We start from the raw sequence: 27,769 nt of genomic DNA on the forward strand, positions 1-27,769 counted from the left end.
GACAAAGTTGTTTAACCGGCTATACAACATAATATCTTGGTATTACGTATCCGAACGTTCTCATGCCTGTCAGCTGTCACCCAGGTCAACTTCAGTCTTTCAATACATATATTACATATACAATGCAACGCATAAGATAATGAAATAAAAACAATTATGTTGTTTGCCAGTAGAATTATTGAAATTGTTTCTTCTTTTTGAGATGTACAGTTGGATACATTAAAAATGTCCGCTGTTACTGCAGAATATTACGAATTTATTAAAAAATTGGAGGAAAATGATGACAAGTTAATACCAAACCCGTTGGAACAGCCTGTTGACTTCGAGTTTAATGTAAGTTGTGCTAGATGCATGTTGTGCGACATTTATATTTACAGTAACACAATTAAGTCTTGTACTGTTGTAGAATTCCACGTGCCATGTTTGCAACGGTTATTATGGGCCAAGTTTCGGAGAACCAGTGTGCGTGACTTGCCATGCGTTTCTATACCCGAATTTTCCGTCATTTTGTCCTAATTCATACTACTACAGTGAGAAGACTGACGACGGAGATTCAGGGAATGACGAGCCTTCAGATCTCAACTATAGCTCGGACCGGAGGGTCAATAGAGTCTGTATGGTGCCTGCTAGCTGGTGGTACATAGTAAGTAAAATTGCGAAATTATTTATCATAAAAATGATTAAATTTGAATATTTCAAAGTGTGTATGCATTATTTACACCTTTTAATCAAGATAAGATAAAGTAAATTAGTCAAAAAAAATATATTAAAAAGCCAGACAGACTTATTTTGATGCCACTGCCATTTAAACTTTAGATTTACATTATCTACGGTGGGTAGGTACTTTAGATAGACTGTGGACTTGACCCTTTTTTCACACATTCCACAAGAAATTATCTCTATAATGTTCGATAGACCAGACCAGAGATGTAAAAAGAACTTAAATTAAATTAAAAAAAGCTTTTACTTCGGACAAGATATCCATATTACAATTACAAACAAACAATAACGGTACACACAAAGATTAACACAATAAATTAACATACAATAAATTAAATAAATCATTCCTAAATAAATTAAACTGGGCATGTAGAGCGAAAAAAAAAAGCTTAAGAAATACTTTTAAGACTTTGTATGTCATCTAGAAAGGAAAAGATTAGATCACTGCAGGTTGACTATAGCTAATTTACTGCATTATAATGCATTTTCAACATTTAATACAGCTTGATTGGATTTTTTCAGAATTCTCTAGATAGTGAAAGCCCGGAAGATGAAGCCAGTAACCCTGGCAATGCAGCAAGCGCCAGTGGAAGTGGAAGTGGCAATCACACCAACACAAATGGGAATGGCTTGGCTCATGGTCCAGACCGTCCCGACATCCCTGACAATGAGGAAGAAATGCCTCAACCACTTGCCCTGAGGCCTGAACCACTGGCACTGAGGCCCCCGCCCTGTCTTGCACATTCGTTGCAGGCCTTGTCTACTCCGCGCCCACCAGACAATGTGGCACCTGAGTTAATAGCGCAGTTGCCCACAGAAGGTTGGTACCTTTTTTAATATTAATTTATAGATTGTAACTAAACTAATACAATAATAATAACTAAGTGTTTGTTTCACAAATTTTAGAAATTGATGAATATTTAATCCCATCAAAAACATTAATGTGAAATGAGAGCCTAGTTCAATATTTAGAATATTTATTGTTGTTGACTTCTCCGGAAAAAGAATTGAGATCTATATGGGTGCCAAGTTTTAGTTTGCTTGGGGTGTAATTTTGCTTCTTGGTATTGGCCTCCCTTAGAATTCTCCATTACTCTCTATTAGTTATTATACTTGATATACTTCTGTTTTCCGTTGTGTTTCTACAGCTGTTTTGAAGTCATTATCCTTCATTATCTGTGACAAGTTTCTACAATTCTCTGACAATTTAAATAGTCCATGTTGTTTCTATTTATGTTTTTTTGTGATAATAATTTTATTTCATTCTAATCTCTAATTAATTTGACTGGCTTTAATCAGTCCGTATGCCCATGTGGGTGCTCCTCGCCTTTACTAATTCCTTCATTACAATTTCATTTAACACTTGACTGAATTACACACAGGTCTGGTTAGCAGTTTAGCACTTAGCAGACTAATAATGTTAATTTGCATGTAGAGAAGCCATGGCATGCCAAAGGATGGAAAGCAAAGTGAGTGTTTACAATGAGTTATCTGCGTCAGTACTGCTGGGCATCTTCAGCTACCTGGACGACCTGTCGCTGAGCGCGTGCGGCGCGGTGTGCGCGCGCTGGCGCGGGCTGGTGCGCGCGCGCGTGCGGGCGCCGCGCTGGGCCGCCTTCGCCGCGCGCCGCTGGCCGCTGTACCGCCCGCTCACCAGGAACAGGGACTGGTACAAGGTACAACACAACACAACAAGTGGTTGTGCTTCAATGTATTACATAATTAAAAAAATCAATTATAAAACGAATGAACGAAAAAATGTTAAAAAAATCAATTATAAAACCGATATATAAAAAAGGCAAAAAAACCGACCCCGGTAACTATCGCCCCGTGGCCCTTCTACCTACATCCTCTAAAATATTCGAGACTGCTATGTACAACCGCGTATATTCTTTTTGTGAAAGGTACAATATTTTTGATGACGCTCAAAACGGTTTCAGGAAAAACCGTTCTACTACTTTGGCTGCATACAAATATATATTAGAAATTTTAAATATACTTAATGATAAAAAATACGCAATTGGCATATTACTAGATATGTCTAAGGCATATGATATGGTTCAATACGACACGCTATTAAACAAACTATATGAAATAGGAATAAGGGGAATTGCACACGATTGGTTTACGTCTTACCTCAAAAACAGAGAACAATGTGTTGCAATTGAGTTTTTGGATCACACAACGGGCGAAATAACATGTGTCAAATCTGATCAGCAGCCCATCACGCATTCCATCCCTCAGGGTAGTGTAATTGGATGTCTGCTCTTTTTAATTTACATTAATGATATCCCGAAAACATTAGCCCAATATTGCGTACTTTTCGCTGACGATATCTCAATTCTAACTTCATGTAACGACGGCACAAATACAAATCAAGATATAAATTCCATATTAAACTCTGTAATAGAATGGATGGGAGACCACAACTTAAAACTAAATATCTCAAAGACGAAAATTATTCAATTTAGACCTCATCAAAAAAAACCGCTATCATTAAATTTCGACATAAATGGCATAAAATTGGATTTCGTGGACTCAGCAACATTATTAGGTTTCGTTATAGATTCAAATATTAATTGGAAGGAACATATAGCCAAAATTAAATCAAAGTTATCATCTTTTGTGTACGCATTAAGGGAAGTTAAGAGATCTACTGATTTTAACTCCGCGATTACATCTTACTATTCTTACGCATACTCATGGCTTACATACGGCATCATACTATGGGGAAACAGTACAGATGTCGAAGATCTTTTTATCCTTCAAAAAAAGTGTGTACGCATACTAGCCAATATAAAAATCCCAGAGAGCTGTATTCCTTACTTTAGAAAATATGATATGTTAACATTAGTTTCCATATACATTTATGAGGTATGTAAATTTGTCAGAAAGAACCCGCAACTATACACTTCTATTCTAGATCAGACCCGCCGTTACGAATCTAGGTTCAAAAATAATCTAGTTACAGTCTCAGGATCTACAATGAAATTGCACAGTACAAGTCCACACGCCATGACAATTAAAATTTATAATAAATTAAGTGACACCTTAAAGGGAGAAAAGAACAATATACTATTTTTTAAACAATTAAAAAAGAATTTAGTTGACAAATGTTACTACCATATAGGAGAGTATTTTGGTGACAAAAATGTTTAGTGTGCATAAGTTTAGTATATATTGTTATATTGTTATTTATTATTTATTGTAATTAGGATAATTTAGCATTTAAGTTCTAGAAAATAAGTTATCTGCTATGCCCCATCCGGGTTTCATAATATGACATGTACTTATATTTGTGTATATTTGTGTATGTTGTTTAGCATGAATAAATGAAATGAAATGAAATGAAATAATTCAAGTGACGGTTCTTTTTTTTTTTTGTAGTGTTTACTATTCACATCATCAACTTTTGTCAGGTGTACCAGTCCCTCGTGGAGTCCTGTTTCTGTCGCAACTGCCTCGTGCAGATGTGCGTGCAGGCGCAGCCGCCCGGCGAGGAGAGCGCGTGGCGACACAACAGACTCCGCAGCGAGCTCAAGGTATGTACCTACCTACTGTGGGATGGGGCGGCGCCTCCGTCTGCGGGAGGAGCGACCGGAAGGGCGGCTGGCTGTTGCGCCGGGGCTCTTCTCAGGGTTCCTGGTGGATCGTTCATCGCTGACCTTGAGGCTTAAATCTTGATGTTTAAGAAATCAGTCGGGGTCACCACTGTGCGACTTATGGTCTTGATCACGCATTATGATCACGCTCAAGGTCTAGGAGACTAGGTGGTGACCCATTGAAAATCAGAACTACTAATTATATATTTATAATACGTGTTCACACTTTAATGGTACAGAAAGAAGTGGCGGGGCTCGTGAGAACATACATGGACGCCAAACTCCCCGCGCGTCCCGCGCGCCGATTCAATTTCGCTGCGTAGTGGGATTGGCTATCCAAGTGTGTTCCCACACTACCATATACGAGCGTTTTCCAAAAAAAGTGTACATTTCATTCATGTCTTCAAAATATTGACTTCTTGGGCTCATTTTACTCAGAATCATTTGTACATTCACGCCTCATACATAAAAAAATGTGTCCAAAAATGTCCTTTCCTGATCGTCACATTCTTGTATGAAATTTTTTTTTATTTGTATGAACGTGACGCACTGGAAAAAATTTTTTTCATACAAAATTTTGGGACACATTTTTTCATGTATGAGGCATGAATGTACAAATGATTCTGAGTAAAATGAGCCCAAGAAGTCAATATTTTGAAGACATGAATGAAATGTACACTTTTTTTGGAAAACGCTCATAAGTAATTACCACTACTAATAGTCACATCGAAAGCCCCGTCTCCATATCGCGCGGCAAACCATCGAACATTGGCTCGCGCGGCAGCCGCGCGCAATGGATACCGGGCGCATCGAGTTGGCTCGCGCAAGATGGAAAGGAATGTCCCTTGCTGATCTACCTAGATCTGCCATCAAATTACCTACGTGACAACAGACGCTAACCAGATATTTATAAATTCCTGACTTTTGTTTAATTTCTCTAAGCAACTAAGATAATTAGACAAAATAATTATGCAATTTTATCATCCAAGACACACCTAACTACAATATGGATTCTGTTTTGTCATGTGTGTTGTTTTTGTGAGCCATCGTCAACATAGTTTTGACAATGGGGTTGGCCACTCGAAGTATTTAGCAGATTCCGCCATCATAGCTTACCCTGTCAATCCCTAGAATTGTGTCAAATTTTTGTTTTTTTAATGCCCTGGATGCCAGCCCTTTAAGCCAAATTTCATAGAAAAAGGGGCAAGCTATGATGGCGCCACCTATGCAAACAAAATTGTTACAAAGACATACCTAAGGTCCAACGTCCAACTATAGTCAGTTGATAAGATATACATATGGGGCATTATCTATGAAAAGGGACCTTATTGTCGATGGCGCTTACGCCACACAGCGTCGGGCGGCATTGTATTTATATCGGAGCATCATTAACAATGGCGTAAGCGCCAACAACAATAAGGTCCCTTTTCATAGATAACGTCACATATTTTAAAATCAATGTGCTTGTGACAAGTGTTTAATCAAGTCGATACTGGTATTATAATTGTAGTGTATGATTCAGATGATGCGCAACGACCCGCCAGAAGGCATCGCGGCGACGCCGCTGGACGCGCGCTGCTGCCACTGGCAGGCCTCCGTCACCGGCCCGGCGGGCTCCCCGTACGAGGGCGGCATCTTCTACCTGTACATACAGGTGCCTTACGCGTGAGTACTGCTTCTAACATACGGCACAGTTCTCATAAGATGAGTCCAGAGGGCTACCGCGAACAACGAAGTTCGAAAATTGCGGACGTCTTTTTTTTCACTCTAATTAAGCTTTGGATTCCTCCGAAAACGGTGCCGTCATATTACGGCCGCTATATAGCGTTGACTGACGTCACTTGAACGTTGTCTATGTAAACAAGATGGCGCGGTTTCCTAGACGGCGTTACGTTACGTTGATTGTCAACGTAACGTAAGATGACGGCCGTCATGACGGTGTCGATAGTTTCGTGAACGTTTTATTAGATAGCGGTGACGCCATTTTGAATAAATGACACGAGATTTGAATAAATGATTCCGTACTACGATTATTTTCCTCTTCTGATGATATTTCATCCTCCAAGTAAATTATAGATGATCAAGCAAATCTTGTTAGTAGGAAAAGGCGCGAAATTCAAATTTTCTATGGGACGTTGTCCCATCGCGCCTACATTTTCAAATTTGCCGCTTTGACCTTGGTGGATGACGGTGTGTTATGACGCCGTGGTACTTTCCACGTGTCGCCACCGTAAAGACGGCCGTCTTTTGCGGCCGCTATATGACGGCCGTCATATGACGGCACCGTTTTCGGAGGAATCCAAAGCTTTACGCCTTAAAGAGAAATATGCCCGCAATTCGAGAACTACGGTGTTCGCAGTAGGCCCTCTGATCTAGCGAATCTACAGCAAACATGGGTGCGCACTCGCGGCGGATTTCATTCATTAGATTTAGACTTGCCTATATTCGTTTTACCCTTCGACGGTGTAATACCATCGCCCGCACTGGTCATCACTGGTGGTTTAGCCAAAGTGACAATCGCTTGCGCTTCGCCATCGAATCGCCTTGTGTCTCTCTATCGCTCTTCCATATTAGTGTGAACGTAACGTAAGGTCCCATTCGCACGGCAGCTTTTTCAACGCGCGTTAAAAAAGCGTTTGAATGACACAAATGGATACATGTGTATTTATTCACACGACAGCGGTGGCGCTTATTATCAAGCGTTGTTGGATTTTCGACTTTAACACTTTCACAACCGGGCAAAAAACGGCGCACTACCCCAGAAACCGGTCGTCTATATCTGCGTACAAAACAACCCGCTGGGCGGGTTGTCCGGTATCTGAGCAAACATTACGAGTGCCTACCAGGCGGGTTCTCGGTAGTCAAAGTGTTAAGCCTTGATCGTTAAATCGAATTTCGAGTGCAGACAGATTCAAGCGCTTTTTTAACCCGCGTTGAAAAAGCTCTCGTGCGAATGGGGGCTAAATCCCTCGGAATTCTTGTTATTCAACAATTGTCGATTAATATTCAGGTACCCAATGAGCCCGCCGGTGGTCCGCTTCCTGACGCGCATCCTGCACCCGAACGTGTCGCGGCACGGCGACGTGGGCATCGACTCCGTGCACCACAACTGGTCGCTCGCGCTCACCATCAGCAAAGTGCTCATCTCTATACAGAGCCTGCTCACGGACCCCTATACTGCCGTTAGTTTTTTTACTGTGGTTATATAATATATATAAAGTGGAGTCCAGGCGAGTTGGGCAAATCGACCGATTTGATCAGGAAAATAATTGGCGCCAATTATCTAGCTTACACAATTTAATCACCAATTTGCATTCCATAGATACTAACTTCGAAAATTGGCATTTTTGTATCCGCACCTGCTGATTTGATCGGCGAATCAAATTGGCGTTTGCGTCCGCACGGCCTGATTCGATCGGACAATTTCATCAGATTGGCGAAAAATTGTCTCGTCTGGACTACACTTTATGCTGATGTTTCGTGGTTAAGGCATGATTCTTTGGTCGAACTCAAAGGGCGGAATGTCAAAAAATGACAATAGTGTGAAACTGTGCATTTTATTCGTCTAGAACAGCCATTCTCAAAGTGTGTTCCGCGGAACCCTAGGGTTCCGCGACACCCCTGCAGGGGTTCCGCAAGAATTTAGATTAATTTAGAATTATAAAATAAGCATAATTATTATGCTTATTAATAAAAAAATACACTTCTAAAAACTATTTTTTTATTGTAGAGTTCCATCAAGTATTTCGCTTTCCAAAAGGGTTCCGTCAAAAAAAAAGATTGAGAACCGCTGGTCTACAAAATTCTACTTTCCAGCTGTTTCCAGCAGCCATACTTCACGACTACTGAATGACTAAACAATGTATAAATGTTCCAGGTGTGCATGGAACCCGAGCTAGGCGAGATGTACGTCCGCGACCGCGCGCGCTTCGAGAGCCTGGCGCGCCGGTGGACCTGGCGCTACGCCATGCAAGACATCCTGCCCTACTGAGGCTGTGCGGCCGCCTTCTGTGACACAGCCTAAAGATACTGCATCTTTTACAAGTTGTTATCTGCTAGTTTAGCTTGGCCAGAAATAGCGATGCCTTTTTACCTATACTTAGTACATGAGAAGTTTTTGCTGTGACGCAAAAAATGCAACTGAAACGATATCAATTTAAAATTATTCGTGTAACAACCATTTAATGCGCTTATTTCTCTCTGGCCGTACCCTAAACCCTAATAACTGGGGATTATGATATTTATCTCTTGTGTGGATGGTAACTATAAAAAAACCGGCCAAGTGCGAGTCGGACTCGCGTTCCAAGGGTTCCGTACATTACACAATTTTTAACAATGTATTTTTTGATGTGAAACGTGAGTGAAATGTCTTTAAAATACCCGTAAGGGTCGGATCAAAAACTCCTCTAAGTAATTAAATCCGGCTCACGCTTCACTGCAATTTCTAATAGGTTTTCCAGTGATCTATAGATATTAAACACCTATTTTCTGTAAAAAAAAATTCAAAATTTTAGACCCAGTAGTTTCGGAGATAGGGGGGGGGGGGAATGGTCGTTTTTTGCCTATTTAAAAGTGCCCCCTATGTTTAAAATTCATTTAATTACGTTACATGTCCGTATTTGGGTCACAGACGTAAGTGTACCAGCCAGGTATATGTGTAGGTACCAAATTTCAACTTAATTGGTTCAGCAGTTCGGAGAAAATAGGCTGTGACAGACGGACAGCCAGACACACCAGTGATCCTATAAGGGTTCCGTTTTTTTCCTTTTGAGGTACGGAACCCTAAAAAGCAACATTTTGTCGGGGCATATCGATTTAAAGTTGACTTGTTGGTGGTGTAAATGTTTCTTGTTAAGAATATACCGTCATTATCGTCGCCTACTTTCTAACGCTTGGCAATATATTCACGAATCCCAGCAACATAAAGCCAAGATAACAAATCTAACTAAAGTACCTACAGTAGTCATATGTTGCGATTGTTATTTATGGCCAGATAAGCGGGAATGAGTATGAGTAGTTACCCTTCTAAGTAGGGACTTAAATGTAACTTATGTAACGTAACACACACATACCGAAATAAAACAATCTAATTGAATATAGTTTTAATTTATTTAAACCATCTTATAGGAAACATCCCTTTGATAACTAATTAGTTACGTTTTTGTTAGTGCACCTATTTTATAAAGAAGTACTGTATTGCCACTAACTGTACCGTTATTCCCCCTTTTTCTACTCCATTCCTGCTTAAGAAAGTCACAGTCGCAGAGCAGCGGCAAGCAGTCGGCTCGGCCGGGCGCGCGGCAGTACCCGGGGTAAGGGCTCTCGTGCTTCATATTCCATCTCCGAGTGTCCTGGGTAGCGGGAGCATTGTCAATCAGTTCTCGTAGTCGGTAAATAGGCACTTGATGCACCGTCGTTTTGAGTCGCAGATTCCCTGGTGTATAGTAGTGGAAGTACGCCGTAAGCCACAAGTATCCCTAAAATATAACAAACAAAAATATCCACATGTCTGTATTTTGTCATTTTAAGAATTTAACATTAAAAACTTTAAAAATCTTACTTGTAAGTCAACAACTTGTAAACTAATCGAATACATGCCTATCACCGATTGAACAATGCGACTGCCTACTGTAGTTAATTTTAATGAACTGCAATCACTGAGATAACGAAAATTATTCACAGACTACTTAGGTTTTGTGAATGTTGAAAATAGTTTTTTTGTTTAGGTAACCCTCGTGCTAATATTGAGAAGCTAGTTAGCGAAAGATTCCAAATTTGAACTACGAGCGAAGCGAGTGATTCAAAAAGTAGAATCTTGAGCGTTGCGAGGCCTCCAAGGCACGACAGGTGAACATTTTGCTAGCTAGTGAAACAACATTTTTCACCACTAAATGAATGCTATTAAATATTAGTCACTAATTATTTAGGCTTGCTTATATTCGCTAACTAAAAAAATGATAGTCAATTTGATAAGTTAACTTTGAATTTCAACGGCCACCCAGCTCAATTCTTACAAATGCACCGACAACAGTGCATTTCTCGAGAACGCAACCTCCGCCGATCCCTGAACCGAGATTTCCCACCACGTCGCCTGCTATCTCCAGAACGCGATCTCCCCCTGGACCTGTCCCTGGATGTGCCACGCGACCGACCACGAGATCTTCCTCTCGAGCGACCGCGGGACCTACCGCGTGATCTTCCTCTAGCCTGAGAGCGTACGCGGGACCTTCCTCTCGATTTACTTCTGGAACGTGAACGATCTCTGGACCGAGAACGGCTCACCGCCGCCCTCTGATTGGAAAGCTCACCTTGGTCCTGGCGTGGAGTGGACCCGTTTCCACGAATTTCAATGACAATTCCCGAATCCATCTTCAGAACCTCCTATTCGTATTCTGTAAACACAGAATCTATTTTTTACTGTTGAGAAGTTAGCTGTAACGCTTGTACCTGGTAATCTGGACTGGAGAAGACGCAGGATGGCACTATATATACCCACTGCATTGATTGCGTAATATTTATGCAATGTTGCATGGATTTTTCTCAAAATGGTGCAATAATTAATTGCATAAGTTTTTGCAAGTTTGATTAATTGTGTAATAGATAGAGAATTTCAGCTTTTCTTAGAATACCTACTGATGATTCATTCATTTCCAATCACACGCTCCAACTTACAAACATCATTATTTGATTTTTGCCAGTCACTTTTCTGTGAAGGAATACATTGTGAGGAAACCGGACCAATCACAAAGATGCCTAACTAGTCATCATCCAGTCGCTTTCGTAAAAAAGTTAGCGACACTTATGCAGAAACTACCTATGTTGCGGCTATGGACTTATGGCGTTATTCATAAACGCGTTACCTACTGGCCTGAATTAGCTAGAGTCGTTTGTCATTTTGACCTATGTATTTGTAAGTAAGGGATAAAACAATAAAAAATAAGACTTCATTATTATTGCTAAGTATTTATTTATTTATGCTTATAAGACAAGAAAAAAATGTCCAATCACAATTCATATAAACTTAAAGCCTCACTCGTAGAACCAAATCTACCGAGGCCGTCGCGATTTAATAACAAATCGTGTAACTTATGGAGAATTCGAAATGTCCATGTTGTCAGGGGAGTGCTTGTCCTCCGCGATGTCCGGGGCCTTGTCGACGATCGAAACATCCCTCTCCTCTATGGTGCTGAGGTCGGGGCTGCGCCGGTCGTGGGGCGTCTTGGAGTCGCGGTGCGAGCGGCTGCGGCGGCTGCCGGACCGCGAGCGCTTGCGGTCGCGGGACCGAGACCGCTTTCTGTCGCGGGAGCGAGTACGTTTGCGATCCCTAGATCTGGATCGTTTCCTGTCGCGCGACCGCGAGCGTTTCCTCGACCTCGACCGCTTCCTCTCCCTGGAGCGCGACCGTTTGCGGGACCGCGAGCGGCGCCGCGACCGGGACCGCTTGCGGCGCGCGCGCGAGCCGGAGCGGCGCCGGGACCGCGAGCGCTTCCTGTCCTTCGACCGGGAGCGCTCCCTCTTCGACGGGCTGCGCTCCTTGTCCGGCTCCGGCTTGTCTTCGGCGGGAGTGGACGCCTTCGATTTCACTTCGGCGCCGGTCCCGTTCGTTTCGACCTCCTCCTTAATTTCCTCTTTTTCTTCGACGTCCTTGGGAGGAGGCGCGGGGGATTTGGATTTGTCCTTTCTCTCCTTCTCGCTGGAATCCTTCTTATCTTTTCTGTCGCGGGAGCGGTCGCGCTTGGAGCGCGAGCTGCGGTGGCGCGAGCGGGAGCGGGAGCGGCGCGCGCGGTGGTGGGAGCGGGACCTGAAACGGATAACAAATTGTAAATATTACAAATAATATCCTTTTAATAGTAATGCTAAAAAAGCGTATCTTCCCCTACACTTTCGGCCGAAACTGAAATTCAGTAAAAACAAGTCATCTAGAAAAACATTTTCAATTAAACATCTTCAGCATAGCATTCTAAAAAAACTATGTTAATCGGAATAACGAATCTAGATTTTATAAGAGCAATCAATGTCCGAGTTTCGAAACCTGTGGAGAAATCAGGGCAATAAACGGGTCCAAACAGAAGGAATCGCATCCCAAGGAAGTGGCCGCGCGAACTGGCTCGGTCTGTTAACCCATTGACCGCCACAGTCGGCTCTGGCCGTCATCGAAGTCTTGCCACGGACGCCAACAACGACTACAGCCGACAACTTCACCAATGTAATAGGGACTTACGCGGGACTCCGTAAAGTTCAATTTCGCTTAAATAATTGGGATCGCCTGGCGTCGGGAGCACGACGACGTGCCCGCCTTGCGTTTGCCATTCTGTGTGGACCCAAGCTATAGTGATGCATCCCTCATTACCTGGAGCGGCGGTGGCGGGAGCGCTCGGGGCGCGCGCGGTGCCGCGAGCGGCTGCGCGAGCGCTTGGCGCGGTGCCGCGAGCGAGAGCGCCGCGAGCGCGACCGGGAGCGTCGCCGGGACCGCGACCGGGATCGGGTTCTGAAATAACAAACATTTCATTTGCATTTTACTACTCTGTTTTGGCGTAACTTTCATGTTTTCAGCTTTCTAGGTCAAGTAATGCTAAGACTATTACCAAGAAATTTCAATCCCTTTGTAAATGTATGGAAAAAGTTTTTATTAATATGGGCTTTTTAGTACATTACCGTAAGTTGACCCCTAGGAAACTATTGATACTGGGTAGGAATGGAATCGATTGGCATACAAAAACAGCTTGTAAAAAATAAAAGTTTTCATTTTCATACAAATTGTATGGGAAAAGTTTTCCTCGATTTGTGGCTTTTCTAGCCGGAATTTTTTTTTGCTTCCATACAAGCTTTTGATCCTTAATAGGAATGGGATCACTTGGCATAAAAAAAAAGTTTGTCAAAAATGACCTTTTTCTCGCACCCTGTATGTTTTTTCCAAAATCTGTAAAAGCCAATCTTCATTACTTTGAAATCGAGGGAAGGTCTTCTTAGACCGTTTTCTCGTAGCAGCACGGGATCTGGTAGCTGCCCTCACTGACCCAAAAAGAAAATCCACCCTGTATAATGAATTTTTGCTAATATCAAAACACAAACCTCCGTTTGTCTTTAGAAAGAAGGCCAATGACTGGATCGATGGCTGCAGAGATTAGGTTCTGGGCTTCCTTGACCCTGCACATGGCCTCTTCGATCTCACGTTGGGCAGCCTCGTTGCTCTTGGTTTGAGGTTTAGATATGGATTGGGTTGCATGGAGCACCTGAAAAACAATATCCATATTATATTAGTGTCAACATCTCAGTAATTTATATGCAAATTAATTCAAGTCTAAAGCTACTACCACAAATATGAAAAAAAGAAAACAATTTTTTTTAAGGTTAATAAACTTAAAGTTATTAAAACTAGGTGGTCTAGGTCTACACCTACCTAGAGTTACACAAACTGAGCTGCCACCATACAATTAAACTTACACTCTCTTTTAGTCTAGTCTAGTTACACAACATTCTGATCAACATGGAATTTTTCAAGAATAAAATAGAGTGAGTAGAAGAAAGGTATGTAAATCTTTTACTCACTCAAATTTCTTTTTATAAAAATTGTTAAAAACAAAAACTGAAAATGAAAGAGAAACTTTGATTCTAAGGCTCCGACTTTTGTCATCAGATTTGTGTGGCTCATAACAACATTCATTGATTATTTCATATTAGACAGATAAGTGATACATGAAACTTGATTTAGTTATTTGTGGTTATTTCTATGTACTCATTAAATTAATTACAAAAGTCGGAATTTCAAAGCTATCCAATTATCCAATTGCAGGCAAAAGCTAGTAAATATTTATTGAACATAAGCGTAACAAAAGGAATGCTCACCCGTATAGTTTGACCTTCAATTGTAGAACCATTGAGTTGCAAAGCTTTTAATACACTTTCCTGTTCAGACATTTCTATTAGGACATATTTCTGTTTGTCTGCATCACGCTCGCAGAATCGCAGATACTTAACATCTCCAACCATTCCAAAGTGATCTGATAACTGTTGGTAACTCAAGGCCCCTATATCACCCACCAAAACAGTTCTTCGGATTTCTTCAATCTTTCTCGAGTCGTGGGTTGCAGGAAGTGGTGGATATGGTGGTAATCCTAATGATACCATTTTAGGGTCATGAGTCTGTATCACTTGACTTGGTGGGACACCTTCCAATGTGTTGATGACATGAGCGGGGAGTCGCGGCTCGACCGAACTAAGGCCTGGCACTAGGGTACCATTACTTGACATCTCTAGGGCCCTATGTTCGTCAGGAATCTCACCTGATTGCATGGGAATCACTATCAGTGCGCGGTCGATGAACACCGTGTTCGTCATATGTTGGGCTACATTGACAGTAGCCGAATCATAATACTTCACGTAACAAATTCGAGACTGAACCGGGCAGGAGACATCTCGGATAGTCGGATACAATCTAATATCATCTATTTTACCCAAGTAACCGAATAAGGTCTGCATTTGATCCTTGGTCGCTTGAGGCGCGATGTTGGAGACTTGTATCACACGCGTACTGCCCGAAACCATTTTGGATGATTTACACATCAGACGTTTTAAAAGTTTATTGATATTTATTTAACATTCTACAAATTAGACATTGTAAATCCAGTGTCTACATTTTAAACCGTTTTACGCCGACAGAAAAGTCGTGAAATGAAATAACACGCGCACACAAACCTCAACGTAGTTTTTTTTTTATGAAATTTTTTTTTTTTTTTTTAATTTATTGAAGCTTTGGCAACACGGCCATCAGCTTAAACATGAATTACATTTTGAATATATTAAGTCAGTGTTTGAATACATTACAAACTGATATAATAATAGAACCTTAACTACATAAAAACTACACACACACCTTAAAAAAAAAACTATCAATCCACAAAACAAAACAAAATAAAAAAGTCGGACACCTACAAAAGGCCGAAAGTGTTTTTTGCAAAATCAAATATAACTTTATATAATACAAAGTGCCTTAAAAGTTCCTGTACGGATGTTGGCATTATTGTGTTTTTTAATACGTCAGTACAAGTGCATATAAATAATAATCTCTGTACATTAAAATAGGGGCAATTAAAAAATAAATGGTCTAGATTACAATCTTTAGCGGGACAGAAGTTACAAACAGAAGTAGTCGACAATTTTAACCTAAAAAGATGAGCTGGGAAATGGCAATGGCCAAGACGCAGCCTGCACAAACTTTTAATAAACTCTCTGCCTGAGTAAACGTTACCTTTTTCGAACCAGGCAGACGTTGACGGGTCAGGCTGAATCTCAGCCAGCCATTTCCCTTTAATATTTCTGGAACTGATTAAAGAAACATTCCACCGCTTTAGCATGATATCTTTAATAAATTTGAATAAATCCGTACGAGGAACTTTAAAACTACAAATTTCAGAATTAACTGAATGTTTAGCAAGAGAGTCAACAATTTCATTGCCCAGTACACCTGAATGACCAGGAACCCAACAAAACTCTACATTGATTTTACAATTTAATAGATCATCAAATAGCTTTCGCAACTCATAAATTAAATAATTAGCATTTGCTACAATTTGTTTCGATGAAAGAGCTTGAAGAGCACTCATAGAATCGGATAAAATCAAAAAGTTATGAGACGCAAAATCATTACACTTAATGTACATCAAAGCATAAATCATAGCTAGAATTTCGGCTGAATAAATTGAAAAAGAGGTATTACAGGAAAATACTTTGCCTGAATTAATAGAAGAATCATAGAAAGCAAAGCTAGTGCGAGTATTGGTTTTAGACCCATCAGTATAGATCTTAATATAATCTGACTTATCATTTAAAAATTCATAACATTCATATTTAGTCTTAAAATTAATTATAGTAACCGGAATATCTCTCATTAGGCAATGGTAGCTGTAAGTAAAACAGGGCAGGAGGTGGTACCAAAATACAGTATCTTGAAACTCAAAATTTAAATATGTAATAGATTCGCTTAAGGTGTTACTAAAAGGCATTGATATTAAATTATAATTGGGAACAGTAAAATCCTCTAAATACCGACTCACAAGAACATTATCGGAACTGACTAAGGAAAGGCAAAATTTGTCAATAAGGTAAGTTCTCCTTATAAATAGTGGCGGAACACCGGATTCAACTTCTAAAGAATTTATAGGGGAAGACATCATAGCACCAGTGATGATACGTAAGGCTCTATTCTGAATGACATCCAATTTTTTAAGCATATGACTAGATGCGTTAGCATAGAAGATGCACCCATAATCAAATTGACTACGAACCATAGAAATGTACAACGTTTTTAATATCTTAGGATCAGAACCCCAAGTGACTCCGACTAATGACTTCAAAACATTTAAGCGAAGCTCAGCTTTTTTACAAATATACTCAATGTGCTGAGTCCAAGATAATTCAGAGTCTAATATTATACCTAAGTATCGTTCAGAAGTACTAAATGGTAACAGAGTGTTGTTAAAATAAACTTTAGGGCGAAATATACAAGCATGACTAAAAATCATAACTGAACTTTTTGCTACGTTAACTTCCAGTTTAAGAAGATTATGTAGTAAATTATATATAGTTAATAAGCACTGATTCATTATAGTCTCACCGGCTGAAATATCATCACAATCTAAGTATATAACTAAATCATCAGCGTAAAAGGAATACTTGACGTAAGTAGGAATACGTTTCATAAAGTCAACGAGGCTCAAAATAAACACTAAGGGAGAAATAACAGATCCTTGCGGAGTTCCCTTAAAAATAGATTTGGGGCCATATAAATTATTTTTTATTTTAAGTGAGACACTGCGGTCATTTAAAAAATTGAAAATCCAATATAGAACTGAACCAGGAATACCAAGGTTGTGTAAGCTTTTAATTAAATATTCATGATTAATGTTATCAAACGCACCTTTTATATCCAGGAAAACTGCTAAAGTTAATTTATTATTCTTCATATTGTGTCTGATATCACCTAATAAGCAACCCAAGTTATACATAGTATTTTTGCCTTTACGAAAACCAAACTGTAATTCTGGAATCAAAGAATTATGTTCAATAAACCATTCAATCCGATTCTTTAACATAGTTTCAAATAACTTAGCAAAACATGAAGTAAGAGAAATGGGTCGATAAGCATCTAAACTATTAGAATCCTTATTTGGTTTTAAAATAGGAACTACAAATTGAACTTTCCAGATAGGCGGGATTTCTTTATGTAACCAAAGTTGATTGTAAATACTAAGTAGAATTTTCTTTACATTAATAGGTAATTTTTTAATAACAGAGTATGGAATGAAGTCAGGGCCAGGAGACGTGTTCTTTTTGTTTTCCAAAGAAGCTTCAAATTCATAATATTCGAAGGAGTTGCCGATCCATCGAGATATTTCGGAGCCTTCAGAGGCAAAAAATAAATCTAAAGTATTACGATCAGGGTCAACGCAATTAGAAGAGGCAATTTTATCTAAAAAATCACGAGCATTAGATGGGTTGTCCAAAAGTTTAGATCTTGTATTGTTATTGTTTAATTTGGCAAACTTAAATCTTTTAACATGGTCCCAAATACGCTGCAAAGGAGTCATTCGATTAAAGGAAGAACAAAGTTTAACCCAACACAATTGTTTTTGTTCAGAAATAATTATTTTCTTTCTAGCATCAAATTGTTTATAAAGCAAATAATTCTCCAACGTAGGATACTTCTTATAAGAATATAAGGCATATTTAGACTGATTAACGGCCCGAGAGCACAAGTCATTCCACCAAATAAGAGCTTTTCGTTTTTTAGTATGGCAAGCATACGATTTCTTTGGAAATGTCAACAAAATGTCACACAGAGACTGCATGAAGTTACTGTAACTATCCAACGGATTAGGTGCTAATACAAAAGAGGCAAATTTTTCGGTGCAAAGTTTAGAAAAGGTTTCCCAGTTGATTTTATTGAAGTTTATATTTGATACTGAAGGTGGAGTAACAGTAGAAGAGTCGAAATCCAAATGCTGTGGAGAAGAGCGGCTTACATCATTAAAAATAACTTTAATTAGAATTGGGAAATGGTTACTACTTAAAAGGTCATCGTGGACAGAAAACGAACAACTAGAACTAACCACCGGCGAAGCAAATACTAAATCAAGAGTGTTACCTTGTTGACCAAACGGGGCAAAAGTGGTTTCAGAGAAATCATTTAAACAGACTAGGTTATATTTGTCTACAAAAGAATTAATAACATTGCCTCTACTGTTATTACGACGGCATCCCCATGCTGAATTATGAGCATTAAAGTCGCCTATGAGCAAGTAGTTCCTGCTGGTAATTTTAGAAAAGGAATTGAGTAACATTTCTAAATTAAATCTACCATTAGGAGGGGGAGGTATATATAGACAGAGTATCTCAATAACAGTAGAGCCGATGATAACAGACAATAATAGGTTTTGAAAATGATAACTGGAAGGTGTGTTAATCAGAGTGAAAGAGAACTTATCTTTAACTGCCACTGCAATGCCACCATGAGGACGATCAGAATCTCGGCGCACAATCCTGTAACCTGGTAACTTAAAAGATTTGGAAGGTTCCAACCATGTTTCATTTAATAAAATTATATCAATGTTATTGCAAGAAATAAAGTGTTTTAATTGGTCTATTTTAGTGATGATGCAGCGTGAATTCCAATGAAAGATATTAAGGTTTTCAATGTTGGTGTCACTATACATTATTGAGTAGATAGATTACTAATTAGAGTTTCTTTTATTACCTTACTACACATAGGAGCATCCATATTCAGTTGTTTAGACTGAATTAATTCCATTAATGTTTTAGTAAAAACATTTAATATCTCGTCAGAATTAATTAAGTCTGTAAACAGAGCTCTGGAATGAGGCCGCTGGGGGGGCTTTTTGGGTTGTGGTTGTGACTGTGGTCTGGTAGGAGCACCGGAAGTAGCTGGAGCTTTGGCCGATACTGTTGCGTATGTAGTCTTCCCGTTTATTCTATCCTTCACCTCTTGATTTTTTGCAGCTTTGATAGGGCAGATATTACTTACAGCCATGTGAGGGCCGCTGCAGTTGACACATTTTAAATTTGATTTGTCTGTACAGTCCTTGAATAGATGGCCAGCACCGCAAATGGAGCACACCTGGGGGCTCCTACAGGAACCACGTCCATGCCCAAACTTATAACATACGTAACACTGGCGAATTGGCTTCACGTATTCTTTAACGTCGAACCAGATGTAATCATATGTGACGTGATCAGGCCGTAGCGAGCCTAGAAATGTAATTAGAACTGTAGGCGTTGGCAAAGTTGAGCCGTCAACTGCATTTTTTCTTGTGAATCGCTTGACTCCAATGATCTCAACACTTGACTTCAGGTCCTTCAAAAGTTCTTCTTCCGTAATTTCAATAGGTACTTTAACTATCCCTAAGCATTCTAGGTGATCATAAGGGATTTTAGCTTGCCAGCTATGTAACTCCTGCATCTGAGTATTTAAAAGAAAGTTGTTGGCATCTTTCTTGTTAGTGAAGAAGACTTTGATCATGAAATTTCCAATAGGTTTAACATGGCTTAGGCCAAGACATGTTTTCAGGATACCTGTGCACTGCATCACATCAATTTTGGTATTAGGCGAAGACATTGACAGTAAAATGGGATATTCTTTTTTATTGTCTTCTGTATATATGTGGGTATAGTCCTTAAATAGTCCTCTTTTGTTCGATATAAAATTTGCCGCCATTTTAGTTGGTGGAGACTGTACCGCTTCACCAGCTTCACCTGATTTGCGTTTGGCGGCCTTGCCGCCGCTATCTTTACCCATCACCCAAATACTTCAACTCGGATTACTCGACAAATGGATAGGTAATCCAAAAAGGGCTATAGTACACAATTTACAAAAATAATTTCGAAAATTCCGCCTGATGTCGACGAAGTTCCCGCCCTTTTTTTTTTTTATGAAATGCCATTACCAACCACAGACAATGTAAAAGTTAAACGCCATAACACACTACCGCACCGAACCAAAGTTTCGGTACCGCGACCTTGGACGGTGCGGTAGTGTGTTAGGATTTAAGAGTCTTAACACACTATCGCACAGCATCGCGACCTTGGAGCGTCGCGTCGCACCCATAAGTGAGAGCGAGAAAGAGATATATGTTTCTAGCTCTCTTATGGGTGCGACGCTCCAAGGTCACGGTGCGGTGCGATAGTCTGTTAAGCTTTGGTTTCCTCCGATAGCGGTGCCGTCATATATTATAGCGGCCGTCTCCATACAAATACTACGACATCCATATTTGGATGTCGTAGTATTTGTATGGAGACGGCCGCCATATGACGGCACCGCTATCGGAGGAAACCAAAGCTTTAGCTATAGTCCGTCAACCAAATCTTGTCAGTAGCAATGTAAAGCAAACTAAAGTAGGGCAACACTCAAAGAGCAGTATTGCGCTAAGAAAAGCAGCAATGTACATCGAACCAACAGATTTTTTTTTCCTCTGAGCGCGCCCTGTGTACGTCAATTCAAATTGTCACTCGCGGTTTATTGAAAAAAATTGAAACATGGACGGACAATTTAAAAGCGATGTTAAAACAATGTTAATCAAAATGATGAACAAATTTGAAGATATCAAAAACAACTGCTTATATTCTCTTTGTTCCCTATCTATGTCTTCTAAGTTTATTAAAATAAAATCATATCAAAATGCAGATAATTAGATAGTGCATATATTTGTTATTTACAATATAATATGCCACTTGTTAATGTAAATTAGTGTACTGTTCTGGATGAATATGACATACCTGTGTAATTTTTTTGATTGGTATATATTGTACAATATACATATTAAAAATAAAACAACTGATATTTGGGTGTTTATTTAATTTAAAGGTAAATAAGATAAGGGTCACTTTTCGACTTGGTTGCGTTGTACACGTACATAAACCGCCATAGGTAAGTATTGTCTGAAAAGATACTACCTACTACGAACGCCTTATATTGGGCAAGATTTAATCCTGCAACAAACATGTATGGATTAGGTAGATATTGCGAAAGAACGGCGATATAATCAAGGCTCTTAATACTGTTTAAAAGGTTTACCTTTGTAAATAGTCACAACTGATTGCTGAAAATATTAGACATGTGGGCCTATGGACGGTTTCCAGGACACAATTTATGGTCTTGTTGGATAGATTTAGGCATACGTTTTAATTTTATTTATGCCTTTTAACCCTAAAACAAAAAACTGAACATAATCTTAAAAGTTCGAAAGAGTTCTTCCAATACTTGTCATAACCTCAATTTTTAGTAATGTTTACCATCAACGCCAACGAGCATGATTGTACATTGTAGGCCCCTTAGCTTTGCTTATTCTTATTTAATGTATTGGTATTTAATGGTGACAGCAGAAATATCTCTTGAAACAGAAACGATTCAGAATGAAAACCAAATGAAAACAAATAAGGTGACGGCTGTCATTCACGATCCACATTCCACAGATAAAACACAGATGACACGCGTTTTGGAATTATTTGAACACAGTGTTGCTAACCCGCGATTTTTCAAATTTGCCGCCTTTTACTACTGACAAGATTTGGTTGACGGACTTTACTTAAGCTGTAACATAACACACTACCGCACCGCGACCTTCAGGCGGTCGAAATATCTTTTTCTCGCTCTAACTTATAGCTGCTCCTTAAGTGCCCTTATACACTTTTTTAAAGCCCTTGCTACACGGTCGCCGACAAGCCTACTAACCGTCTGACCTTGGTCAGTTTTGGTCAAATTTTGTTGGAAACAACTGTCTACACGGTCCGTCCAGACCAAGGCCACGCGGTCTGAGGGGCTTGCAAAGAGTAGTATAATATATATATGAGACTTGGGCTTGGGGGCTTGTCGACGACCGTGTAGCAAGGGCTTAACGCGCGTTGTAAAAGCGCTCGTGCGAATGGGGCCTAACGCACGTACGGAACCATCTCACACTATCGGTCCGTGCGCCGCACCGCAGTACCACAGTGTGGAGGGCGCTTCATTATACAAACGTAGCTTTATTTTTTTTTATGGCGCCATATTTAATTAAATATTTTAAATTGTATTTTATGGTAGGTATCTCTCGTCGAGGTCGAGTCGAGATTTTATTTTGAGAACGTTTAGAGAAAATAGAAAAATTACACAAAATATGAATGACAAAATCTATATTCTGAAAACTAAACTAACATCAGGTTAATTACTTTTAATTATATACCATTAGGTCCCTAACATATTTAAGTAAAGACCAAAGAGTAGTATAATATATAGGACACCGACATTGTATGGTGAAAATAAAACGTTCCACATATTTTCAGTAACAAAACAAAAAATGAATACTGAAAGAGAAGTAGGTAAACTTCGCATAACGGGTAGTAGTATTTCTGAAGAACTTGCTACAATTAAATCTGAATTAGAGTTTTTTACTCGACAGTTAGAGGTAAGTTTGTCAACTTATAAAAAATGAAAATGAAATCGACCACCTGGGAGATCTTGACAAGGTAATAATTAAGCATTGAAACATAGCATTCTTGTAGTTTACCATGTCTATTTTTCTGTTTACCTACTTAGGAATCAAAATCGCAGATATCCAACGCACGCCATCAAATAGCTATGATAGAAATTTGTACTAGTTCAGAAACAAGTAAGGTCAGCAGTCACGTAGAGCATTTGAATGCTCATCGAGAAGGATATCATGTCTTGTTTGATAAGGGTAGGTCGTTTTGATTTAATATTAAGTACTAATATTACTTTTAAATTTATTACGAAGTAGATATTCATTTGGCTCAGGCGTAGCTAAAATTAGGAAATGCATCTACTATCCGAAGTCAGCTGCCCACGCGGCGTAAAGCCAGCCATGCTAAAAAGTTTGATAAAAACAGAGTGTACCGCCAAAATCGAAATTTCGTTATCTGCCTCTCTATCGCTCAAATTTGCCAGAGTTCAGAGCATGGTCTAATTATTATACCATGGTTCAGAGTAAGGTTCCGTAGCTCAAAAAATATATTCATAAGTACTAACCATAGGTACTATCGTAATAGGTATAGTCGCCATCAGATATATATAGTTATTTGTACAACAAGAGATCAAAGTTTGATATTTCTTCGAGTGCTTATTTTGAGTCCCGTGCAAGCGAAAGATTCTATACTAGATTCACGAGCGTAGCGAGTGAATCTAATTTAGAATCTTGAGCGTAGTAAGGAACTCAAAAGCGCACGAGATGTAAATAACTTTGATCTCGTGTAGTTCACAAAACTTTTCACCTCAGCAGTGAGAACATATTAGAGAACCCGAAAAATGTATTCCTTCTTCATCACTTACCTATTCACTCATGTTTTCTTAAGATAGCAAAATTGCATTTTGCTCATTTTGTCTCACTCAGTGAGCAAAATGCGATTTTGCTCACTGTTTTTAAGTAGCAAAGTATAGTACGGCTCTTCTGAGGTGAACTTTTCGCTTCAAACCTTAATCTTTCAAACAAAGGCCATTGTCTCTATTATCGCAAAATTGCTTGCTCCCGACTTAGCACGTGCCAGTACAACATTCATATTGAAAAACAACCGGTATCGTCATAGTATTAAGGTCCAAATTTAATGTCACTGATATTCTAGATATTACGTTTTGGTAGTGTAGGACGATAAACCGCCCCGAAGCGATACGGCGCTCATATTATTTTGATACTTAGTGTGGTGTTAAAAATGAAACGCGGTTATTTATTATATTGTTTTATTTAAATTATTAGCTTGCGGTGGTAAATGTAATAATTTACAAAGGTGCAGCTGCACCCTTGTTCGAGCTGCTGAGGTGAAAAATATATTATACTTTTGGAGCGCCCAAGGTACTCAAAAACATTTGAACATGCAACTTAACGTCTTGATAATAGAGGCTTTGGCAGATATTCGTGAACACCTTGGCCGCTCCGATATTTGATGGCAACTGTAGGTACCTAGGTATTTTTGAAAAAATTTGCGTTGTTTCCGTGCGTCACAGTGTAGTCGTAACTTCTGTAACATTAGTAAAGTAAGACCACGGGGACAACGCCGTCCTCGAACGTCGGAGGTAAATTTAAAACTTAATTTTACGCGCAGTAAATTTTCTTCAAAATTCCCCTTGTAGTAAATAATAATGAGTAGGTAAAAAAATCGTGAAAGTTTAATTTAAAACAGGGCTGTAACCGCGAAAATCGAATGCAGATGCCTGCCTGCCTCGATTTTTCCCTGTCACTCTAACTACTAAAAGTAAGATCCCCGCAATTTGCGAATTTCGGTTTTCGCGGTAGGCCCTCAGTGTTTAACATTAATCTAATATTATGCAATATAGAACGTGCGCTATCTGAAGTACGAGAGAAAGAGTTGAGAGTGAAGGAAGCCGAAGAGTTGGAGTCGGAGCGGCAAAAGCTAAAGATTGTGGCCGCGAGGAACGACCAGCGCGCGCGGGAGGCTGCCGTGCTGGACGCTGAAAGCCACGCAATTGAGCAGGCCTGTGTCGTATTAAAGGTACCTATATACAGCTATAAGTAATATCGAAGATACGTAAAGCGCTGTGTCCCGAAAGCAATCAAAGAAGGTCGGTAGGTACTTATAAATATACTTTGATTGTTTTCGGAACAAGCAAAGTTTATTTATATAGATAGTGTCTGTGTGGAAAGAGAAGAGTCGTGGAATGTATGGGGCCCAATACATTCCACGACTCTTCTCTTTCCGCCCAAACTCTACTTTGATTGTTCCGAAATATAAACAGCAGTGGAACTAGTTAAGCGATTTCGAATTAGATTAGGTCCGGAAATACTACGTATCCGGTCATCCGGTGCGATGAGTGAAAGATGATATATGTATAAAGAAATTTCATACAGCGTTACACACCTAGGCCTGTTGTAAAGCAACGAGACTTCTCGATTTTGGTCACCGTAGCTTATGGATATTTTATTGCAAGTTTGAGAAAAGCACTATACAATTTAAATCTCTGCGAGAAACGGGGTTGCCGGCCGCGTATCCCTATCCGCGTGTCTATATGGACCTACTTGGCCTGCAACCCTTCGTTTCCCGGCCTCTTAGTGATGTACTATTTCTATAATTCAATATCCAGAAAGAAAAAAGGGGACTACGTTTGTATGGAGAAGTGGCCGTCCCCTTTCCTCTTATATAATCATCATCTTCATCATCTTCCTCGCGTTATCCCGGCATTTTGCCACGACTCATGGGAGCCTGGGGTCAGCTTGACAACTATTCCCAGTAATTGGCGTGGGCACTAGTTTTTACGAAAGCGACTGCCATCTGACCTTCCAACCCAGAGGGTAAACTAGACCCGTATTGGGATTAGTCCGGTTTCCTCACGATGTTTTCCTTCACCGAAAAGCGACTGGTAAATATCAAATGATATTTCGTACATAAGTTCCGAAAAACTCATTGGTATAGTTTGTAGCTTTCTAATAGAGCCGTCGGCTAATCCTATTGTCTATTGTTAAGTAAAACCGCTCATGCCACGTGCCACAACCACTTGCATAAAAATCGTTCGTTCACTTTACCCAGGTAATTGAATTACAACTCCTATGGAAATTGCAATAAGATTCAAAATGGACTAATGGATAAATATGTGTGTGGTCCGTTCAACTCAGTAACCGAAATACTGAGTGCCGGCGAGTCGAACGCTACCTGAACCAGTCTAAAATGTGTCATTGAGATGCGTAACAAAGGCGCGTTATCGGAGAGCGCACCTACACTGGTTTTTTGAGCGTTGGACTAGCCCGCGCTCAGGTGCCAAATAGAATAATGAAGACCCTTTTTTGCAGGTAAGTAGCATGTGCGGTTTTACTGAACAATAGACAATAGGATAAGCCTTCGGGCTCTACTAGAAAGCTACAAACTATACAGCCGGGTTCGAACTCGCGACCTCCGGATTGCAAGTCGCACGCTCTTACCGCTAGGCCACCAGCGCTTCCTCTTATATAATCAAACAAAACTAAATTCCAGAAACGAAATAACGCAATCATGCTGAAATTAAGAAGAAAACTTGTTGAAACCGAAGACATCAGACGAGAACTTCTAAAGCAAAAAGAACAAGTCAATGGCAATAATAACGAGCAAAAGTGAATAATACACAATACGGACAATACATAATAGTTACTAGGGTGGTATTCCACCTGACCATGCAACTTTTCTTTGTCCAATGTGCATTGCCTCGCAGTCGCACTCTCTCGTTAAGCAAAATGTAAACAAGATATTGGACAGATAGAATACCATCCTTACTTATTTTATTTCTTTATCTCAATTAGTAAATGTAAAAAAATACAGTTATCATTCTATTAACCATGATTTATTTATTATTTTATTTATCAACAAAATAAGACAAGAATAAAATTACAAACAAAGGTAGTAAACCATTACATGCTAGGTAAATAGTTAATGTACCTACTGTTCGTGTAGTTAATATAGATTGTAATATAATATTTATAATAGTTTATACGAAGCTTTAGAAGGTTAAAACTAACCTAGAGCGTTATTTATTTGTATGTCTTTATAGTGTTAAGTCCAGTCCAGAAGGTGCAATTTTTATTTTTGTAATTAAATTGTCAATTTAATATGTTGATAATGCTTTGGGCACGGGGCACGGCACGGTAGAGTTAGACCATAACTCTGTAGCGATTTTGATAGCACAGAGTGGCACAGTGTGCAAGTGTTATTTTAAACGACAAAATTCTATGAAATTATCACTTCTTCCTCGCGTTAACCCGGCATTTTGCCGCGGCTCACGGGAGCCTGAGGTCCGCTTGACAACTAATCCCAAGAATTGACGTAGGCACTAGTTTTTACGAAAGCGACTGCCATTTGACCTTCTAGCCCCGAGAGGGGAAACTATACCTTATCGGGATTAGCAAATAGCAAATGATATTTCGTAGGTACATAAGTTCCGAAAAAGTCATTGATACGAGGCGGGGTTTGAACCCGCGACTTCCGGATTGAAAGTCCCATACGCTCTTACCGCTAGGCCACCACCACCACCAGCGCTTGTTGTTCTATGAAATTATCACTACACCTAATTAGAATCAGAATCAGAATGATGTATAATTATTACCATGGTCTAATAAAACATGGTCTTCTCTTCCCAGAGTGTCACTTGCCTACGTCACAATAACATTGCCACTTTATTTCAACATAACATGTTACATGGGTACATTATATCTATGGTTAATAAGTTAATTTATTTCTTTATAATTTAATAATTTTCATTTATATGTATTTTATCTTAAATTTTACAATAACACGTCATTTTTAATTATTCGTTAGCAATATCTTCCGATTCACGAAAGAAATTTCAGACGTTCGGGTAATTCTGTTTACACTACTGGCAACACAGGATAGCGCTGTCACATTTGACAATCCGCCATTTTGTCCCTGACCGACCGTCCTTGTCGAACGCGTGTTAATTGTTATTTCCT

General features: G+C 39.5%; 4 protein-coding genes across 4 annotated transcripts; 2 read left to right on the plus strand and 2 right to left on the minus strand.

Moving 5' to 3' along the window:
- Positions 1–160: 160 nt before the first annotated feature.
- On the plus strand, positions 161–8,332 carry LOC134655525 (uncharacterized). The gene is made up of 8 exons (XM_063510992.1): positions 161–333; positions 407–643; positions 1,243–1,540; positions 2,221–2,396; positions 4,140–4,262; positions 5,845–5,987; positions 7,333–7,504; positions 8,200–8,332. The coding sequence occupies exons 1-8, from the start codon at positions 226–228 to the stop codon at positions 8,311–8,313; spliced, it is 1,371 nt and encodes a 456-aa protein (XP_063367062.1). The 5' UTR covers positions 161–225; the 3' UTR covers positions 8,314–8,332.
- A 1,118-nt stretch (positions 8,333–9,450) lies between these two features.
- Positions 9,451–10,001, minus strand: LOC134655174 (uncharacterized). Its single transcript, XM_063510626.1, has 2 exons — positions 9,883–10,001; positions 9,451–9,799 (listed from the first exon to the last, which is right to left on the minus strand). Exons 1-2 carry the CDS (start codon positions 9,916–9,918, stop codon positions 9,476–9,478), a joined length of 360 nt encoding a protein of 119 aa, XP_063366696.1. The 5' UTR covers positions 9,919–10,001; the 3' UTR covers positions 9,451–9,475.
- Positions 10,002–11,304: 1,303 nt separating this feature from the next.
- On the minus strand, positions 11,305–14,989 carry LOC134655524 (probable splicing factor, arginine/serine-rich 7). The gene is made up of 4 exons (XM_063510991.1): positions 14,169–14,989; positions 13,395–13,555; positions 12,673–12,810; positions 11,305–12,123 (listed from the first exon to the last, which is right to left on the minus strand). The coding sequence occupies exons 1-4, from the start codon at positions 14,883–14,885 to the stop codon at positions 11,409–11,411; spliced, it is 1,731 nt and encodes a 576-aa protein (XP_063367061.1). The 5' UTR covers positions 14,886–14,989; the 3' UTR covers positions 11,305–11,408.
- Positions 14,990–18,829: 3,840 nt separating this feature from the next.
- On the plus strand, positions 18,830–26,423 carry LOC134655290 (chromosome partition protein Smc-like). The gene is made up of 5 exons (XM_063510741.1): positions 18,830–18,870; positions 22,606–22,774; positions 22,906–23,047; positions 24,655–24,830; positions 26,304–26,423. Exons 1-5 carry the CDS (start codon positions 18,830–18,832, stop codon positions 26,421–26,423), a joined length of 648 nt encoding a protein of 215 aa, XP_063366811.1.
- Positions 26,424–27,769: the final 1,346 nt, after the last annotated feature.

The sequence above is a fragment of the Cydia amplana genome, chromosome 16 (assembly GCF_948474715.1).
Source record: "Cydia amplana chromosome 16, ilCydAmpl1.1, whole genome shotgun sequence".
NCBI classification, from domain to species: domain Eukaryota; kingdom Metazoa; phylum Arthropoda; class Insecta; order Lepidoptera; family Tortricidae; genus Cydia; species Cydia amplana.

Bases quoted from the DNA above. Each gene is read 5' to 3' on its own strand.
- LOC134655524 (XM_063510991.1), bottom strand. From the start codon at position 14,885: ATGTGTAAATCATCCAAAATGGTTTCGGGCAGTACGCGTGTGATACAA. The intron at 13,556-14,168 runs GTGAGCATTCCT...ATTGTTTTTCAG, and splicing joins TTGAAGGTCAAACTATACGG to GTGCTCCATGCAACCCAATC. The intron at 12,811-13,394 runs GTTTGTGTTTTG...TTGTTATTTCAG, and splicing joins CTTTCTAAAGACAAACGGAG to AACCCGATCCCGGTCGCGGT.
- LOC134655174 (XM_063510626.1), bottom strand. From the start codon at position 9,918: ATGTATTCGATTAGTTTACAAGTTGTTGACTTACAA. The intron at 9,800-9,882 runs GTAAGATTTTTA...GTTATATTTTAG, and splicing joins TACAAGTTGTTGACTTACAA to GGATACTTGTGGCTTACGGC.
- LOC134655290 (XM_063510741.1), top strand. From the start codon at position 18,830: ATGAGGACGATCAGAATCTCGGCGCACAATCCTGTAACCTG. The intron at 22,775-22,905 runs GTAAGTTTGTCA...TTACCTACTTAG, and splicing joins TTTTTACTCGACAGTTAGAG to GAATCAAAATCGCAGATATC. The intron at 23,048-24,654 runs GTAGGTCGTTTT...TATGCAATATAG, and splicing joins TCATGTCTTGTTTGATAAGG to AACGTGCGCTATCTGAAGTA.
- LOC134655525 (XM_063510992.1), top strand. From the start codon at position 226: ATGTCCGCTGTTACTGCAGAATATTACGAATTTATTAAAAAATTGGAG. The intron at 2,397-4,139 runs GTACAACACAAC...AACTTTTGTCAG, and splicing joins GGAACAGGGACTGGTACAAG to GTGTACCAGTCCCTCGTGGA. The intron at 7,505-8,199 runs GTTAGTTTTTTT...TAAATGTTCCAG, and splicing joins TCACGGACCCCTATACTGCC to GTGTGCATGGAACCCGAGCT.